At 39.7% G+C, this 21,387-nt stretch overlaps 1 protein-coding gene across 1 annotated transcript; it reads left to right on the forward strand.

Moving 5' to 3' along the window:
* The first annotated feature begins 1,075 nt into the window (after positions 1-1,075).
* On the forward strand, positions 1,076-20,469 carry LOC142503306 (uncharacterized). The gene is made up of 4 exons (XM_075615455.1): positions 1,076-1,149; positions 1,513-1,920; positions 12,391-12,490; positions 20,379-20,469. The coding sequence occupies exons 1-4, from the start codon at positions 1,101-1,103 to the stop codon at positions 20,467-20,469; spliced, it is 648 nt and encodes a 215-aa protein (XP_075471570.1). The 5' UTR covers positions 1,076-1,100.
* Positions 20,470-21,387: the final 918 nt, after the last annotated feature.

The raw sequence follows: 21,387 nt of genomic DNA on the forward strand, positions 1-21,387 counted from the left end.
AGTAGCTACAGGTACAGAACAGAAATATGTATCATATTATTGTGTATTTTATTGATTTTACTCCGACAAACATGACATTACTGCCTATTTTAAGCATGCATCAAAGAAATTGCATGTAACGGCCTACAAACATCACTGGCACTAACACATCTATAGTTGCTTATGAAAAGGTCCATTTTTGCTTTATGTCATATACAGACAGCATAATGAGGCACACGTATCATATGTTATGTCATTGTTTTCATAACTTAAACACTGCAGATGACTACTTAGCTCATCTACCATTGTGTTAAAGCAGCTGCAATTAATATCTCATCACAGCATACACTTCAACAGAGGGGGTGGGGTTCAGCACACACACTAATTACAGCCTCATTTCACGGTCAACTTAGTTCACACCATTTGCACCTGTTTCAAGTCATTGAAAGGTGTGGCTGATTAGGCTTTTTGGGGAAGGGAATACCTTTCTTACAACCTGAATAGCACAACTGAAGTTAATCACACTCATTGGAAAGCTTAACTCTAGCTACTAAATGCCCCAACAACTCATTACTTATCAAAGCGTACGTCACACATTAGTTCACTCATATCTATAGTTGAACTACTATGAAAGACACATTATCACACACTGCATGTGTTGTCTTGTTGAGTCACAGCCACATTCAGGTGTGCCACATCTTCGATTAATGTACCACACATATCCTCTACCAAAAACAACACTTTTTGCAATATGACCACCTTCATGATAACCATTGTGAATGGTCATCTCATGATAGTTATGTACATTATGATACTGATATCACTACACAACATATGATTTTTATGTACTCATTTAATCTATTTATCCTCACGCATTACTGCAGAAACATAGTATGTTGTATGTTAGGGAACTCAAAAATTCTAAGTACACAGGCATGTACAGTGTTATTACAACTATTTATGTTCACTTTCACACACATTTTCGGTTAAGGAACTGATGTTGTTAGTTAATCATAAATACAGAACATACAATAAGTGTTTGTTCAATATTTACACATGTAAATGTAAAACTTATGTTATTGTTATATATAGTTGCCCCTGGAGGACATGTGTCACCTGAGATGGAACAAGTGTCTTCACCTGGGTCAGCCAGCTCAACACTACTAGAAGGTGAGTGTATCATTTGCTGGCCATATAATATGTGCTCTTCTATATGTTATGTTGTCATGTGCATTATTTGTTTTGCACATCTTCTTTAAATAGGATTACTTAGTGTCAGTGAAAATTAAGTGTAAGGCAACATGTATTGTGTTAGTGATGTTAATTATCATGTAGGACTTCTGAGTTTAGAGCAACTTTTCATTCATTCATATTTCATACTGAGTCCAAACATTATTCGTAAGTCAAGGTAGTTTTTAATGAGGTTATAAAACGTATGCTAACATGTTAGGTGTTACTTAGGACACAGTACAATTACATAGTAACACAGCATACATTAACATGCCATTTAATAATGTGTACATTTCTTTTTAGAACATCATGGTGATGAGGATGATGAGTATGATGAGGATGACGCCACAGAAGAGACTGAAATACAATCATGTGACCATGAAGAGGTGCCAATAGAAACTGTTGTACCGCCAAATCGTCCATCAACTTCCACATACGATGCAATTGTAGCTTCAGAGGGAAAAATAGTGGACGCAGAAAATCGTCGCCATTCAGACATGATGACAGTGCTGGAAAGGATGATTGGACTGCAGGAAGAAACAGTATCACAATTGGCACATCTCCACAGAGTCTTCATTGAAGTGCCTAAACAGTTGCAAAAAATCAACACCTCATTCGAAGCATTAGTTGTTCAGCAAACACAAGCTAATTACTGGAGAATGACTAATGTACCACAATTCAACACCTCCCAGCCAGGATCTGTTCATGCAGGTCAGTTTTCACCACATTCATCTGAGATTCATTCACCAGGCCCAAATGTTACCGGTCAAGTAGCAGACATTGCTGTGCAGGTTCCTGATGACATCCTACCGCTGCCATCTCTACAAATTCAGCAGCAGACACCTACAAAGGAGGCGACAAAAACAAAACAAGACACACATGAAACAGACCAACCATCACTTGTGCAGTGTCTACCAACTTGCTCACATGTGTCACTGGGCACAAGCCCTGTCCGTGAACAGTCACTACCCAAAAGCCCTGTAGGTGAGTCGCTGCCCAAAAGCCCTGTAGGTGAATCGCTGCCCAAAAGCCCTGTAGGTGAATCGCTGCCCAAAAGCCCTGTAGGTGAATCACTGCCCACAAGCCCTGTAGGTGAGTCACTGGCCACAAGCCCTGTAGGTGAATCACTGCCCACAAGCCCTGTAGGTGAGTCACTGGCCACAAGCCCTGTAGGTGAGTCACTGGCCACAAGCCCCGTAGGTGAACAGTCACTGGCCACAAGCCCTGCCCGTGAAGTGCCAGAGGCCACTCAAAGTGGCTCTGTTGTGCCTAAAGTTGGTGGCAAAAGAAAAAGGAAAATTCAAGAGACAACAAGCAGGCCTGTTACTCGCTCGCAAAAGGAACAAAAAAAATAAATGTTATAATTCAGAAAATATGTGTTTGGCCTTGTTTTGTTGACTTCAGATTATCTAATTACTATTGTATGTATGCTGAAGACTGTGTTGTTTCCAAACTTTCAACTATGTTCTTGTACACGTGAAGTTTTGGAAATGTTAACACTCATAATTAATTGTGTTATAAATATTTATGTTGTAATCGTCTGTTCAGTAATGGTCCACCAGGAGCCAGTTGCTAAGTTTAGAGAAGCTGCCATTGACTTTGCAGCAAAACATTGCATTTGGGTGTGTTAATTGATGTAAGAATTGCATATGCATATTAGTCACATGCAATTATTAAAACACCTAAGTAAGTGCAAACATCTTTCTTGTACGTGTACAGCAGGATTATGTGTAAATTATTACTTACCTTTGCCTTGCTTGGCCATTGTAATTTTGTCCTTTAATCAGTTGTGTGTTCGTTTCTATAACATCTCAGAATGTATAATAATATATATACACACACACACACACACACACACACACACACTGAGTGAGTGTGAGTGTGAGTGTGTGAGTGTGTATATATATATATGTATATGTGTATATATATATGTATATATGTGTATATATATATGTATATATGTGTATATATATATGTATATATGTGTATATATATATATGTATATATGTATATATGTGTATATATATATGTATATATGTATATATATATGTATATATGTGTATATATATATGTATATATGTGTGTATATGTGTGTATATATATATATATATATATATATATATATATATATATATATATATATATATATATATATATATATATATATATATATATATATATAGTACTATATAAACTGGTATACACAAACTAATACACTTCATGCTTCCTTGTGAAAGCACACTATTTTAATAATACAGGCCTAATGTTTGAGAAATATCCTAAGTATGAGACTCTAACAGTATTGTGCTTAAACAAATGTTTATTACTTAATTCAATCATGTTTCTCACCATTTAAATAGGTTTCATACAAGGTATACTTAATGCCATCAATGTTGTGTGTACTCCTGCAATATAAAAAAAAAAAAAATATTATATATAAATATATATATATTTTTATAAGAGATATATTTATATATATATATATATATATATATATATATATATATATATACACACGTATTTAAACTCATGCAGACAGGGAGTTAACCAGACTTTCACATACACACAGAAATGTAAGCGGGGAAAAAACATTTCTTTTTGCAGGTGTGTTTTTACTGATATGCCTGGCTAAGAAATATTTTCACACACTGGTCTTTGTTAGTTTTCAAAAAAACACTATGTGAACGCATTCACAGTCTAGGGATGTTTTTCACAAACGAGATAAAAGAAGGAGAAATGTTTCTCCCACAGTCCCATATCACGAACCACAACTGTTAACCCAATTAGACAAACAAATCCAATTGGCGTTTGAAATAAGGAGTCAAAGTAGTTACTTTTGTTGACCTTGACAAGGAAAAACAGGAGTTTGTTAGCCATTCAGCACATTCATTTTGATGAGCAAATAACACAGACCTGCACACAGCTTTTGTGCTACTCAGACATGGCTGATGAATTCGTTAACAATATTAATCCCCTTTTAGGGTATAAGTACATGATCTGTGAAGCCATCTTGAACAGTCGCGGACAGAAAGCAAGCACACGCCAAATCGATGATTTCATTCGAGCAAAATATCCTTATTACCAAGACCGTAAGCATGCACGGAATTTTAATTCCTCAATAAGATTCACTTTATCAAGTAATGACTTTTTTGAACGTGACCAGGATAAGCTACAACACACCTATGGTTTCTGGAAGATTGCCCCGGAAAAACAATTTATCCTGAAAGACGGCACTTATATTGTCGTGAAAGGCATATTTATTCCTAATGGCAATAGCAATGTATCCGCTACTACTGATCCGTTTGAATCGATACGTGCTGCAATATCTGCAGCCTCCATTCCTGAAACCCACATTGTACAAGAACAAAAGTACTATGATTATGTACCAAGCCTTTCAGCTGAAATTGCATTGGAATGGGAACCGGAAGAAATGAACCTACCTCCCGACCAATTATTTGAAGAAAGCAGTGGCGATTCCTATGAGCGCATCCTGGAGGAGATATGTGCCATACTGGATTCAGCGGTTGGGTTAAGCGTGGATGAAAATGGCTTGCATTTCTGGAGCGACCAGTTGCAGCCAGGCGAAGAGTTAATTCTAGAAGAATGGTAAATATAACAATCGTTATGCGTTGACTCTGCGTTTAAATTTTTTTTTTTTTTGTAACCACCATTTTCACTTTCAATGCGTGGATACAGCGTAACATTGCAGACTGCATAACATGTAGCGATCACAAACAAATTGTTTCCTAATACAATATAGTAGGACCTGAAAGAGTAGTACACATTGCTGACGGAATAAATATACGTACTTTCCTATCCCTTTAAACATATTAGCAACATTTTACCATTACTCTAACACATACCTGTTTTGTTATCATGCAACATCTACAACATTGAAAACCGGGTCCACCACGTATGACGTGGGACCCTTGTCATGGGCCAAGGCGTCCTTAAAAAGGATTAGTGATGTAAGTCCCGCCCCCAAGCGACGTGCGCGCCTCAAAGCCTATTGGCTGTCATGTTTTGTTATAGTAACGGTAACTGCAGTGTGTGATGCGTGCGGCTCAGTGTTTGTAGGCGTACCCTGGGCGTTAGCCGAATGTTAATTGAGTGGGAGGAGTGTTAGCGTGCGTTTCACGCTGGCTTAACATGACGTCACACGTATTGCATTTGCGCATTGTGTTATCGGCCGTGCTTTCTGTTCAAACACGTCTGTTTAAAAAGAATACAGATGTACTCGTTTAGAACGAATGTAGTTTCGTCTTCATTGTATTTGAAATAAAGATGTTATGTTTACTGGTATTTTCAACATGTATTGAACGCACAACGTACGCTTTGTTTTGCGCATGCGCTAACAGTTAGTGGAGCCAAGCGTGAAGTGCGTGCGCACACAAAGATGTGCGCGCACATCTTTCAGTATACAGGCAACGTTCACTTCTTATACATAGTTATGCCTGCTACAAATTTAAAGAAACATTACATACTGATGAACAGTTTTACTTCTAACATATAAGTGACTGACGTGTGTATCTACACAATCATATAGAGCTGCGTAACGCGTTGTCACGGATGCATATCTAGTAAGGTGCCATCTTTGACCATCATGTGTTTGCTGTATTTCAGAGATGTCGGGGAAGATACAATCGGATCAATGTATGATTTCAGAAGAGTCTACCTTTATATGAGATGATTGTGAGGAGGAGCCACCGACTACTATACTACATATGGAACTAATTTTATATTGCTTGCAGCGCTTATTAACAAACAATTAAAAATGTGATACCCTTATGCCTATATTGCATAAGCACTTAATTAACATAATGATGTTGCAAAAGAGTGCCTCATGAATTTTTATTGAGTGTTCTTTAATGACTACTAACATTTTATGACATGGTGTGTTTTATATATAACAACCATTCCCACTCTGCTAACACATTTGTGTATTCTAATATGTAATGGAACGTATGACTGTCGAAACTATGTAACAATAATAATAATAATATGAGCATGTTCATGTATAGGGCTGCTAGTTGTACGCAGCGATTTACAGACACATGTTTCAGCCTGAGGTCCCTGGCCCGTGGAACGTACAAATGTTTTTTTGCCGCATGAGGCACAGGGAGATAAAGTGACTTGGCCAAGGTCACAAGGAGCCCACACCGGGAATTGAACCAGACTCCCCTGCTTCAAACTATCAGTGCCAGTGTGTGTCTTTACTCAGTGAGCCACTCCTTCTCCCAATGTAAAGGACACTTACAACCAAGTAGCCATTTATTTTTAAAATCTCTTGTTACATGGGTATGTAGATAAAATGGTTTGGGACTGTAGCAAATAATGTTACTGGCCAGATGTTATGGTCCCCTCCAATGCATGATGTTCTGAATATGACATCACCATCATGTTATGAAGTACGTTTCTGTGTATATTTCATTAACCTAACTAACTATAGTTTACTGTGTTTATTAATCGTTTAGAAATACATAGTATAGTCAATATGATGATATAAGCTACCATAATAAAGCTGGTGTTATCATTTGTCGGTGTTATACATGGATCCTACACCAATTGATAGAGACACAAACAGTTGTCTTAAAAAGTGTGTCTATGCTAGTGATGAATGTGCTCCCGTAAGTAAACAAATAAGTACAGTTATCCCCTTTTCTCCAACCACCTCTATATTACATTAATGGAAATTATAAGGAAACATACATAAAATGTGATGAAATGTGAGTAATCATTTTGTAATACAATGCACATGAAAGCTCAAGAGTAGCTAAATGCATATACATGATACAGAAAGTACATATATGTAACATTTGTGTTTAAACCAATATGTTGGGTTTTTAGTTCCAATAATTATAGGAAGATTGAGGTAGCCACATCTTATGAGAGATGTCAGCAAATATACATACCATGATCAGTCATACTGGAGATATACCTATAATGCAAAGGAACAATATATAAATTGCAAACATTGACATGCCATCTTCAGTACCGTAAACAACACAGCAAAGTGTGTATTTGGTGTTAAATGTACAACACCATGTATATTTCATGACATTCAAAATGTAAATCAGCCTGGTGTACACATCATATGGATGTACATGTTACACTGCACCAATAACATTGTATGTAAGCATACTAGAAGCATGAATGATTATGGGCATAATATGTGTTTTGTCTTAGCATAAGGAATAACACAATGCTACAATATTATTGCTTTGTTACCCAAGTTGTATTCACATACACACAACTAAAGTACAATTGAAGAGGGATTATATAACCTGTGCAACAATAACATACCGGTGCCACATCCCTTTGTGCACACAGCAGAGAAAAGAAAGGTGTGCAACCCATATTCATCTGTGTCCTAACAGAAGGTTATATAAAGAAACATTATTGTTAATATAACATAATTAAACTATAAAAGTAGTACTAGGAACATATGAGTTTGTACTTACAAGAAAAAAATGAATTGATGAGATTCTGTCGTGTCTGGCCACCACTGGCTGTTTGTTCATTTTCAGCAGCTACATGGGTGGGATGCTCGTCTACCAAAGCCTCAGCTAGGTCTGACTGTACATTGTGCCTGAGTGCAACATTGTGCAAAATGCAACAGGCAAGGATAATATCAGACACTTTTTGAGGCTTGTATAGAAGAGCCCCACCAGTTCTGTCCAGACACCTAAACCTGGTCTTGAGTAGGCCAAATGTCCTCTCTATAACAGATCTTGTAGATATATGGGCTGCATTGTACCTGTCCTCTGCTTCAGTTTGAGGGTTTAGCACCGGAGTCAAGAGCCACGGCCTAATTCCGTATCCTGAGTCACCTATAATGAATGGAGCACACATAAGCTGACATTAGTGATCAAATTGTACAATGCCAACATTCCTAAATCAACATGTGTTTTGTGTTAGAACATGTAAATATGTACTCACCCAGCAGCCAACCAGGTTCAAAATGTCCCTCTTCGAACGCATGGAAGACTGAAGAGTTCCTCAGGATAGAGGAATCGTGACTGGAACCAGGGAACTTGGGTACCACATGCATTATCCTCATCGTCGCATCACATACCACCTGTACATTGAGTGAATGGTAGTGCTTCCGATTGCGGTACACATGCTCACTCTGACTAGGTGCAATCAAAGCAACATGTGTGCAATCGATTGCACCCAGCACAGATGGTATCCCTGCTATATTATAAAAGCCAGTCCTGACTTCCAGCCACTCTGTCGCCTCTGTAGGAAAATGAATATAATTCCTAGCGCGTCTATTGAGTGCATAGAGAAACTGGGTCAAGGCCCGCGAGAATGTAGATTGCGAGACCCCGCCCACTATGCCCACAGTTGTCTGGTATGACGCGGAAGCAAGATAATGTAATGAGCACAGCATTTTAACAAGCCCAGGGACTGCACGACCTCTGGCTGTGAAAAAATCTAAATCCCCCCTTATCTCCTCATAAAGAGCTAAGATTGCTGCTGAACTCAAACGATAGCGACTTACAATCTCCTCCTCACTCATCCCATCTAACAGGGTTCTCTCCCTGTACAGACGCGGACGAGGCACAAGTTGTCTCCTCTGTCTTCTCCTCTGATCTCCTGTCCCTCTACCTGTCCCTCGGCCTGTCCCTCTCCCTGTCCCTGTCGTATCCGCGTCACTGTCACTGTCCCTCGGTGTATCCCTACCTTGCCCTATATGATTCTCTTGATCATCAAGCATGTCATAGAAAAGAATGTTCCTGCGTCTCCTAAACATTCGCAACATTTTGAAATGAGTAGCTGTGAATGAGCAGGTAATGTGCGTCCTTTAAATAGGTATGTGATGATGTCAGGTGACATAGTAAAATGCAAGGTGTTACATTAACATAATAAAGTACTTCTGTGGCAAGCTGTGTGCACTTGTTGTTCTAAGTATTTGTTGTGTGTATTCTGCAGGGAATGATGATATTTGGCAATGATGTGACGTGAAGCTTTGTACAAAGATTGCTTGCAAATAAATAGTTGCATGTGCAATGCATGTAACACTTGTGAACGCAAGAGTCAGTCATGTAATGAGACAAAAAGGCTGAGATTGACGTGGGAAAAGTTTTGTGTAACATGTGTAATTATCCATGTTATTGTGACATGTTGGCAACAATGAATAGTCGTGTGCATATGCATGCATTTGTGTAAGGAGGATAGTTGGTATAGAATGAGTTTACAAGGTGTCCCAATGATGAATTACTGTACATGTGTGTATAAGTTAGGTTGAAGTGCTTGTAATGCAACGGTTACAATGTAAACATGCAATGTGATTGAGCGTCCAATAAGTGACGTCATGAAAATAGGGAGGACCCAAAAGTATATGTAAACATGAGAATACAGATGTACATGAACGTTTAAAGATGCGTGTCACATTACAAGCATTGTGTAATGTAAAGGAAGATGAATATACTGTGTATGTGTGACATGTGTGACATGTGTGACATCATGTAAATAATTGTCGCTGAGTTGAGTAAAATGTGTGATATGATGTGAGGTTCTCCTTTAAGAGTGTAGTATAGTATTTTCCCTTGCCACATCATCACATGATGAGTAATGTGACCCGCAAATGCTGAAAACATGTAAAAGTCGAATGTTATGCAAATAAGACACATCAGCTGTGACACAATGCAGGGAATGCCCCCACACTGTAATGCAAATCCCCCTTGTATTGTGAGCAATGAAACGTAAACAGTACTATACTGTTATACGTCCCCGCTCCATTGACTTCCATTGATGTACAGAAGATGTTTTTTTTCTAAGTGCCGTTCCGGCAGCCTTAGCGATCGTTCTCCCGTCCAAACTGCCAACTTTAGTTGGCGGGAGAAATCGGCCATAACATCTCAATTTCGTAGTGCCGATCAGCCCCGATAAGCTGTTTTTTTTTGTTGAATCCAGCCGATTTAAAAAAGTGGCGATCAGTGTCGAAAACAGGCTTATCGGCAGGCGACTGGCCATAACCAAATAATCGGCTCCGAAACCTGGCGATATGAAGCACTTATCGGCGCTTACTGAATCTCAAACCCAATTTTGGCTATAACATGGCCATATTTCCCTTATCAACGCTTACTGCATGAGGCCCTAAAAGTATCCTGGGAACCATGTGGTCCCTTGATGTTTGGGGACCAGGGATCAGCACCAAGAAACCCCTGATCCAGGTAAGCTAAATAAAATAAATAATTTTGTTGGGGAATTGCTGCTTTAATGTATCTGAAAACTTTCCTGTCCTTTTGCATCTGTGACATATCTATGTTTATCTACCAGTAGCCAGAATAGGATTAAAGCAGCAAAACTTATGAAATCGTATATGGTTGTTTTTAAATAAATCACTTCTGTGTATTAGATAATAGTGACTGCTTTATTTATTTTTATTATTCAACTCTTAATGCCATTTTTAATTAGCTTTAAAGCATTGATTTCTATAGTAGTTTTTAGCCCACTTCCCCAGCAGTGCAAGATCTTTGCAAAACTTTCCTGTTTGTAATAATTTGTTGCCAATATTCCCAGCAGTTTGAGCTGCAAACTGTAACAATAGATAATGTTACCTTAGTAATATCAGGATATATTGTAGCTGCTGAGTCACACTGACTGAAGGATTGATTGAAACTGAATGTTGGTCATTATGTTTGGCGCACAATCAGGATGCACCAAACGATTATGGTACACAGAGAACACGTCGCTCGCCACACAAACAACCACAGCACAAACAATAACTACCTGGTGCATGGGAGAAGGGAAGAGCATAGAACACACACATAATCACAGAGATTACATAAAGCCCCCAATAGTTGCACTCAAGGTAGATAACACTACAGGTGAAAGTGTCATAATAATGGAAGCCAAAAAATAGCCTAATCCCCCAGTGGGGTCAGCCGCAGAAGATCACACTCAAAAAATAATAAAGTTTTAATAATCTAAGATAAAAACCGACGAAACACCATAAAAATGCATAGAAATGCATGGAATAAAATCCCCAAGTAGGCGGAGGAGAGAGAAATAGGCGATGTAAATATATCTCAAGCCTAGATCACTATTGCAAATAGTAGTAATAGAGCTGTCCACTCGATACACAGACTCCCACAAGCTATGTGTGATGCTGTTACAGCACAAACCGTGTTAAATATACAGCGACGGAATAATACTTTACTTCCCAAAGGACACAGTATACATCCTCTATTGGGTAATTATACCACCTGTTTTCCGTTTGTAGTAGGTATTTTAGTGGAAAGCTCCGGATCTTTCCCAGGGCTGTGGCTGTCCACTAAGATACCTACTACAAACGGAAAACAGGTGGTATAATTACCCAATAGAGGATGTATACTGTGTCCTTTGGGAAGTAAAGTATTATTCCGTCGCTGTATATTTAACACGGTTTGTGCTCTAACAGCATCACACATAGCTTGTGGGAGTCTGTGTATCGAGTGGACAGCTCTATTACTACTATTTGCAATAGTGATCTAGGCTTGAGATATATTTACATCGCCTATTTCTCTCTCCTCCGCCTACTTGGGGATTTTATTCCATGCATTTCTATGCATTTTTATGGTGTTTCGTCGGTTTTTATCTTAGATTATTAAAACGTTATTATTTTTTGAGTGTGATCTTCTGCGGCTGACCCCACTTGGGGATTAGGCTATTTTTTGGCTTCCATTATTATGACACTTTCACCTGTAGTGTTATCTACCTTGAGTGCAACTATTGGGGGCTTTATGTAATCTCTGTGATTATTTGTGTGTTCTATGCACCAAACGATTGCCAGCTTAGGTAAGAATGTACAATTAAACATTGTCACACGTTTTACGTATAAAGATAAGAAAAAAAGGGGGAAAGTACTAATGCTGCTTTCAAATGTTCAGACAAAAGATGGATTACTAACCCATTGTTCGTAACTGTTTTAATATGTTCTCAAAAAGCCTCAATTAGGATACTTCGTTATAGGAAACATAGAACAGGAAACAGCGCTTGATTGTGCTGCTGCACAGAACGTACAGTATGCGTTTCATTTATGTAACCACATAAAAGCGACTGCCTCTCAGCATTACTAGGAAGGCGCTGATCCAAGGAACATTTCTTGTATTTTTTTTTATAAAACCACAAGAGTATCATTAAAGGAACTCCCAATATGTATTTGAATTGTGTTTATTTTCTCCTTTAAGTTAGTGCCACAGTTTGTAGATACAGGATTAGAAGAAATAACATTCAGGCTTCTTTCCAGCTGTTCTTGTCTTAACACAGAAGAAAGGGAAGCGAGAGTCGCACCGTACAGCGTTCAGCGTAAATAACGTGCTTTCATTGGCCACACATGCCAGCACTTGCTTTTTGACTTAGGCCATCTCCATCATTTTCATGATTCAACAAGAACTGATATTCATGACTTGCTGCTAAAACCTAAGAGCCCTGAATTAAATTTTCTACTACAGACAGTTGAATAACCACAGAAAACCCCCCGACCTCAGCAGAAATGCCCCACAAAATTAAATTATCAAAATGATGCATATATTAAAGACAAGAGAAGTAAATGTACTGTTAGTAACTTTGTCACAGCATTATCTAATGCACCTGTGTGGACAGGAAGCAAATATGCATCTCCGGCAACCTGTACCTGGCAGAAGACTGGATACTTTGCACACACAACGGACACTATTATAGAACAATTTTTATTATGGGAAGGACATCATTTTGACTGATATATAAGATGCATTTTTTCACTTACTCCTATTACCCAGGGAAAAGCTCGAATTATAGGCAACATGGTAATACTTAGAGAACAAAAATATAAAATGATAAATTTAAGGGATTTTGCAGAACTCGTGCAATTTTTCAGGAATATAGGCCTCTTTGTAATGATTTTTTTTTTAAGTTCTGTATTGCAACATTTTTTAACGTACGTCTAAAATGGCATATTCCGCACATTCACTCGTTTTTGACACTAATGTTTATAATCTTTGGGCATTCATTTATGAAAGACGAAGCCAGTGTTGTTCACCATATTGACATTAACCCCGTGAAGCACAGGTTGGTTGCTCAGCAATATGCAAGGGACTTAGGCCTACTGTAGATACATCAAATTGCTATATACCAAAAGCATGGTATTATTTTATTTTTTTAAAGTGTTATTTTTAGTGGGCATGTCATTAACTTGGTACCGTTAAAAAAACAACGTATTTATAAATATCGGAAGAGAACATCAAAATGAGTAAATATCAAAATGTTGCTTATTCTGATGCTAGTGATCATGTTCTGATAATTATCGGTACCTAGCTAACGCCTGGAAGTGCCACACATGTTTATTACCTACACCAGGCTGGCGTTAGGCCTATCTTGCCTATGTATATAATGGTCATTAACTCATTATATACATAAGCAAGATAACCTAAACCAACGTGGAATAGGTGATAAAACACTAACACATTTAACCGGATATTAACCCCTTAATAGCCCAAGCGGTCTGCTAGTCATGGGTTCCCATGGATTTCCATGACTAGCTGGCTAGTAAGGGGTTAATATGCCCTAGATTAAAGAGAAAAAAACAGGGTAATGGCAATGGGCTGCACCCTATGAGGATATATATCATATAATTTAAATAAAATCCATCAATGATGAGAATTGTACTATACAAATATCAATTTATTACTCATGAATGGCCTTCTATAACATAAAAAAGACATCATATAAAATACACGATAAAAGAATCACAATGAAAAAACAAATCAACACATTTAATATATGCAACTTTTTAAAAGAAACTCACATAGAGGCTGGAGGAACCTCTTACACTACCAAAGTCGTCGTATTTACATTGATGTGCAATCAAGCGGGTTCCCTATTGTATCGGCTGCCATAAATATAAATGGCAACTTTGAAAGTTTTATGACTTGTCTCTTATGTGAATGACTTCGGTGTTCGCTCAGCTCCAGCTGTGTAAAGGTTGAATAAAGACTTCACTTCAGTGTCTCGGGTCAAGAAGAAAAGCGCTATTTCTTTATTAGATTTGGGTATCCCCACGTCTTCCTTCATAACTTTTGAATAATCTAGGACATTTGTACTCACAGTTCCTTTATTTATAAATTACAGGGAGTCATCATAATAAAGATTTCCACCCGTTGGTTGAATCCCCTTGAAGATCCTACATCGAGGACTTGTAATATAGCTGTTGTTCACAGGTGACACGGGTGGCATTGTCTGAGGAAGGGGCTGTGTTCCTGAAACATTACATCTTTATCTGCTTGAGCATGAACTAACGTTCAGCAAATATTTGCAACTATACCTGTGTCCCATCATCTTTTTTGCTGAGTTTTATATATATATATATATATGTAAATACAACTGTATGCTCATTTGCATGTCTTAAACAGGTCTGCAACCCCGCCTTTCACCATTATCACCCAGCACACAGCACTTCCACTGCAGCAGGGATTCTGGGAAATGACATGCAAATGAGCACACAGTGCCACCTATTGCTTCAAAACCATTAACATGGTTCCCTATAGGCTTAAGCTTGCTGCATGGTCACAGCTTTGAGCACAGCCAGGGTTAAGATGCATAGCCAGTAAACCCACCCACAGACACCCGTTTCGACCTTACTGGCTATGCATCCTAACTCTGGCTTGACCATGCAGCAAGCTACTATATATATATATATATATATATATATCAAACAGAAGAAAGAAAGCAGCGCCTCTGTTATGGTTATCTCAGTATGTGGAATAAAATAAGTGAATATAAAAATATATATATATACTATAAAAACTAATAATAGTGATTAATTATAAAATAAATATAACACAAATAATTATTAGACCTGTAAACCAAAAAAAAATATAAAAGCATAAATCATACAAATAAATGTATTCAAAAAAAAGGGAAAGAGTGTGATAACCAGTCCTCAAAAGTGTCCAATGATGATATGGGTTCTGGTGTAGAGGGTCTCCGGCTGCTCTCAATATGGACAAACCACGTCCACAGGGAATCTAAAAGGAAAAAGGAGGAGAGAGTGCACGCCCATAGCGTAAAATAGTAAATTTAATGAGGGGAAGGGGAAGAGGGGATAAGAAATGCACTTACAAAAGTACAATAAAATCAAGCATTGCGTGATATAATCACCACCATCCGGTTCGTGTCTGCAGTGTCTTGGGGCAGTCCCGGTCTAGCAGTATCAGGATCAACGTCCCAACAGGTATACAGGGCAAATAATCATCTGTATAGCTGTTTTAGAGTCCTGGAAAGTGGCTCCGTGTAGTTCAAGCCTCTGCAGCAATCGCGCATGGATCAATCTGTTTCCAGCGCTCGATGATGACGTCAGTGTCAATGCGTCTGACGTGATGACGCTCCCTGACGCGTTTCGTCACTCACGGGTAACTTTTTCAAAGGGAAGCTCTTTGACCATGGCTTGACCATTGACCATGGCTTGACCATACAGCAAGCTACTATATATATATATATATATATATATATATATATATATATATATATATATATATATATATATATATATATATGCTTCTGCTTGGAATATAGGGGCATTGATAGGCTCTGATTAACTCTGATCAAGAAATTCATAGGCGATTGGAGTGCCTCTGTATACCTGTGTATTGCTAAACTGATATTTGTATAGTGCAAGTCTCATCATTGCTGGATGTTTATTTAAATTATATGATACATAGGGGGTTATGCACTAAGCTGTGATAAGTGCTTTTAAGTGAGATAAAAAGCCATTATAGCATGATACTGCCTTCTGTGAGATTCACAAAGCAGTGATAAGTGCTTTTAAGTAGCCATTATAGCAGGTTACTGCACTGTTATCACTGCTTTGTGAATCTCATAGCAGGCAGTATCACGCTATAAAGGCAGTTATCTCACTTTAATAGCACTTATCACTGCTTCGTGCATAGCACCCAGAAAACCCACTTATCACTGCTTAGTGCATAACCCCCATAATCTAATAGAGTGCAGCCCGTGTTTTTTCTCTTGGATGTTTTTCATCCCTTTTAGGGGTATCTCTGTTGAAGGCTTGCACCTCTCTCCACAGTTTATGGTATAATATACAGTTACTGTGAGGGAGCTCTGAGAATATGATACCACGAGTACATTCTTTTCACTGATCCTCAGTTCTCTATCCCTTGGTCGCCGCAATTTGAAAGTATTTGTGTTTCTCGATAATTCGGGTCCGATATATTACGAGTAGTGAGTGCAGTCTCATCTGGGGGCTTTTTGATCCCTTTCTTGGGATACTGTGTTTAGAGCCAACATATGTGCGGTACAATAGGGGTAACAGAGAAATGTAAATTCCCTGACGAACCCATCCATTGGTGAAACGCGTAGTAGGTGGAGCTAAGGGTCTGTGCTCTCATTTGGTGTAGTGGAGTGAAGCAAGCAGTACAGCAAATTGGGTCTACGATAGCGGCACCTGCCCTGGGCTTGTTTGCCTGCCTATCTGACAGCATCACTGCGAAGGCGGATCGGAGGAGGTCAGACACAGCCAGACAACCGGGAAGGATCAGTGCGTCATATCGGGAAGTGACGTCAGACCCGGACACCCGGCGGGTGCGATGCCAGCAACTTTTCCATCGTGACCGGAGAGTTTGTTATTTGGAGAGAACCATCGGACCCCACGGATCATCGGTGGATTCAGGGTGAGCACACTGAGCATTGGCTCAACCCTGGGGTACCCCTCTCAATAAATATATGTAATGACAGTTTACGTTTTCATCTCGGGGCAATCTCCTGGGTCCCAAGGACTCTGATCTTTAGCCGGGACATTCCCGTTGTAATCCCTCTCAGATTCAACGAGCAGGAACTTGCTTCATTTGCACACCATTACCTATTTGAATTTTATTATTGTTATTTTTTGAGTTAATTGTGATTTTTGTTGTTACTGATTGTGATCTTAGGGACACAATCTATTATAAAAGTGTTCATTTTTACCACTACCCCATTGACTGCGCTTCCAAATTATTTTCTTTCTTTTTAAATTACATAAACCTAGTTCGACTTGGCCACTTGCAAAAGCACTTACCAAAACACCCTCCTACTCTATGTGTACGTTCTTCCTACTTACCACTTAGATTGTAAGCTCTTCGGGGCAGGGACTCCTTTTTCCTAATGCTACTTTTATGTCTGAAGCGCTTCTTCCCATTATGTGTTAGTGTATATTATTACGTCGCGTGTATTACTGCTGTGACGCGCTATGTACATAGATAGCGCTACATACATACTGTACATACATACAATGCTTTACTATCCTCTTAGAATAGATAGTCAATGGGGAAGGGACACATTAACCCTTTGGTGCCTGTGGCACACATTGGTAGGGTAGGGTTATGTAATAGCTTTTATTACATAACCCAATGGAATAAATATATGATTGCCCTCCCCTCCACCCCTCACTGCCTCTCATGAAGTAATTAACTATAATTAATTGGTAGAGTTATTGACCACATCGGGATTGGCATTTAACACTTTGAGTGCTGAAGGGGCAGCGCCAGTAGAGTGCCACCGCACCTCCGGCACTTCGTGATCACATGACCAGTCCTCAAAAGCAATCACATGATCACAGAGTCACTGATAACTGAACGAAAGAGTAGTCCTCATTTCCTTTACTCTTCCTGTCAGATTGGTCATAAGAGGCGCTAAAAACGCCCAATATATATTTTTTACTGGGTGCGATATTAAACGCAGTTTGATGTATCTAGGCCGTAATGAGAATATTTAGGTCCCTTGCTGAAGGGGTAACATGTCCTTCACAGTGTTAATGTCAATATGGTGAACAACACTGGCTTCATCTTCGATAAATGAAAGCCCATAGCAGATGCTAAATTCCCATCGTAGTCATCACCTTCCTGAATAAGAGTAGACCTTTCAATGCAATGCAATTGACCCAATGGGACCTCTTCTCACATCTGTATTAAATTACCCGATTACCCCTAGGCTCTGTTATACTTCTCCGTCAACATTTGTGCTAATATATTTCATTATACAGCGACACGACACAATGCCGGCTACAACCGCACACACAGGACCAGCTTTCCAAATATGCCAATTACATACACAATATAACATTCATTTGATTGTGTACATTTGAAATGTTTTTCAGGGAAACATAGACAACTGTGTTGCTCATTAAAAGAAAGCCCTGGTTTTATTACAGAGTCAGAAGCAGTGAATTAGCAAAAGGTATGTAGCCCTCTTTCCCCCTGACAAAAGTGACTACAAGTGCTGTATTACCTGAGTGTCATACAAGAGGACTGATCCTCCGCTGCTAGGAGCATGAGGTGATCACGTTCGTGGTACACAGCGCCTCCACCCGGGAGAGATCCTAACACAGTAGGATAGCCTCTCTCAGGCACCCAATGCAGACAGTAATTACACACAACCGGGTATATACAACAGTATTTACTGACACATAGCAAGACACAACAATATATATATGGCCATACAATATACTATCACCCAAAGTAATACCTACTGGAGTGCTTGGGCACTTAACCCGTTAGTGTCCACAGACTAGTCCCTCACCAAAGAGCGTGTGTGGAATAGCGCTACCCACAGTGTGTTGGGCCATTGGTGCACATGTAGGTAATACCTCCCTGGTCTAAGTCCAGACCAAGTCAATTGAGCAGCTGAGTCCGTGGATACACGACGTGGTCCCACGGCGCGATCAGACGAATCCTCTTCCGCTCTGATCCGCAGGCAGTTGCCTCTAGAGGGGTTTCCCGCTGGAGTGTGCCCCAATAAAATAGTCTCTGGTGATGTAGGCCTGGATCTGGTCCCAGACCGCAGGCTATGCTTCCACAGTGTGGCATAATAACTGTGTCCCTGGCACTGCACAGTACTGGGGAAGCGTCCCTGCCTACGGGCTTTCCCTGCAGCAACCACAAGCTGAGTGTTTGTGGGGCCTATCTGTGACCTAAAGGGGATAATCTGCCTAATCTGGGTGCCACTGACACCCAGACCCTACTTACCTCTTCTCTGTCCTGTCTCCAACTCACACTAACTGTCTCCAACCGCCTCCTCGGGCTCCAAGTGCTCCAAAAGTCTCAATCTCCCCTCAGGAAATCCTAGCAGCCCTATTGGCTAACACTGCCCACATGATTTCAGCTCCTGGGACATTCTGGGGAGTGTAGTACACCTGCAGAGCAACATAGGAGATGGCCACCGTGGTTCTGTCATCACTGCGCATGTGCAGCTTCCCTGGGATGGCCGCCGTACTGGAGAACACTCTGCGCATGCGTGAACTGTCTAATGGCGACGCCCTACCTGGGCGTCCGCAGCAGAGCTCCGAAGCAACAGAGCTCCCTCTCCTTGACTGTACGAAGTGCCCCTGATCCTCCGCAGCCACCGTCAGCCAGCCGTTCGCTCCCGCAACCGTGCAGTCTCTCCCCCTAAGCGCGCTACCAACCGGGAGTAAGGGGGGCGGGGAATGACCTGGCCACAGGTACAATCCTGTGTAGGAGAAGCAAAGTGATCGTTTCACTCAGCTTTATGTCATTGGCCGAGAGTCATGAAGTCGCTAAGCGGGACATCGCGTACGATCTGCTGTAAGATTGGGCGCGATGTTCTGCATCGCGACTCCATGACTCCCGGCTATTAAATCTTCAGTGTATCACAGCCATTAGTCATATACCGTACATTTTAAAAAAGATATACAAGAATATAGTGCGTAAAAGGATATGTTAGAGCGAAAAAAAAAAATAAGAATCATGTGCGTACGTTTCATTCCCAATGTCCGGTATCGCCTCCTTTTGTCTTTTTAGCAATTGGGCAGTTCTGAATGATGAGCAGAAATCCAAAGAATGGGGCTAGGCAAGAGCGAAACGAAAAGGAGCTGACCAAGCAGTGAGGCCCTCCAGCCGCTGAGTATAACAGTACAGAGAACAAAAGAGAAGATAGCAGTAACTCACAGTCTTACAAGTCATGTTATTCATCAAATCCAGGAATCAACAATGATGGGATTTCTATGTGATGACCCGTGACTTACTAAGTGTGCGTCGTTCTCAGTTTTAATCATGTGCATGTAGTATTGAGTGGAAGTTTTGGCCCATCAATATTGTACATTTTACATATATGTTATACAATAGTTTTATTTAAGTAATATGGTCCATTTGCCTTAATGCAGCTTAAAAATATGAATCTTTTCTTTGTCCTTCAAGCTCCACTGTCCAAGCTCGTTGTGAGAACAGGCTAAAGCTAAAGAACAAGGAAAAGGAAGGCAGTAAAGAGTCCTTCACTAAGCCTCGGTAATTGCTTTGTATTCTCATTTACATGTTCACTCCCCAAATCTTGGTGTGTGCAGCTTAACGCAGCAGTCCCTTTAATATGTGCATCAATACGATCCACACACTGATAAGCAATTAACCAAGTTGCCGATCGATCAGTTCTCCTGTGAACGATCGGCAAAGATTTGGCTCAGGGGTTCACTAAATGGCAATCAGTGCAGCAGAAGAGGACCAAAGACGCAAAGTTCTGTGGCTAAGATCATGTGACCAGGCAGTCACTAGATACAATTGATGCACTGCTAGAGAGAGGGCAGGGCTAAAAAAAAGGGGTGTGCCAGAGTCTGTTTCAGAAGAGGAAGGGGATGTGACGTTGTAATGAAAGCCATAGAAACAAAAAATGCTTGTTACATTATAATACATTAAAAATGTAATTCAGAATTGTTGTTTTTTTTTCTTTAATGCATCAAGTACATTGTACAGCTTATTTATTTAAAAAAAAACACACATGTAGGATATTGCTGGGTCTGCAGCTTTAAAGCCACATCGCTACACAATCAACTATTATTTGAATACATTTTCAGGAATTTACTTGGTTACAAAATAATTGGGCTGTTTTGTCATAAACTGTTTTTCCTCTATTGTGGCCAAATAGGTTGAGTTTAGGAGTGGATTCCTCCTGTGGATCTAGGATCTTGCTGCTTTGTGGGGATCAGAGAACCAGAGCATAGAAAGGTTGTCACGAGGAAAATATAAGTTGGCCATCAACTGGTAACCACATATAGAAAAAACGTGCGCGTTCTCAGTATATCGTTGCTAAATAGGTCTAGTATGGAAAACCCTTAATGTGTTAATGTCCATTTAGAGGCTAATTGCATTAATAATACTACAGTAACTGAAACTCCTTCATCACCTGCTAACATAACCGGGCACCCTAATAATGATG

The sequence above is a fragment of the Ascaphus truei genome, chromosome 10, assembly GCF_040206685.1.
Source record: "Ascaphus truei isolate aAscTru1 chromosome 10, aAscTru1.hap1, whole genome shotgun sequence".
In the NCBI taxonomy this organism is placed as follows: domain Eukaryota; kingdom Metazoa; phylum Chordata; class Amphibia; order Anura; family Ascaphidae; genus Ascaphus; species Ascaphus truei.

Coding starts and splice junctions, on each gene's coding strand:
- LOC142503306 (XM_075615455.1), top strand. CDS start 1,101: ATGGAACAAGTGTCTTCACCTGGGTCAGCCAGCTCAACACTACTAGAA. Junction 1,921..12,390: donor GCCAGGATCTGTTCATGCAG/GTCAGTTTTCAC, acceptor CCTTTAAGTTAG/TGCCACAGTTTGTAGATACA. Junction 12,491..20,378: donor AGGGAAGCGAGAGTCGCACC/GTACAGCGTTCA, acceptor TTGTCCTTCAAG/CTCCACTGTCCAAGCTCGTT.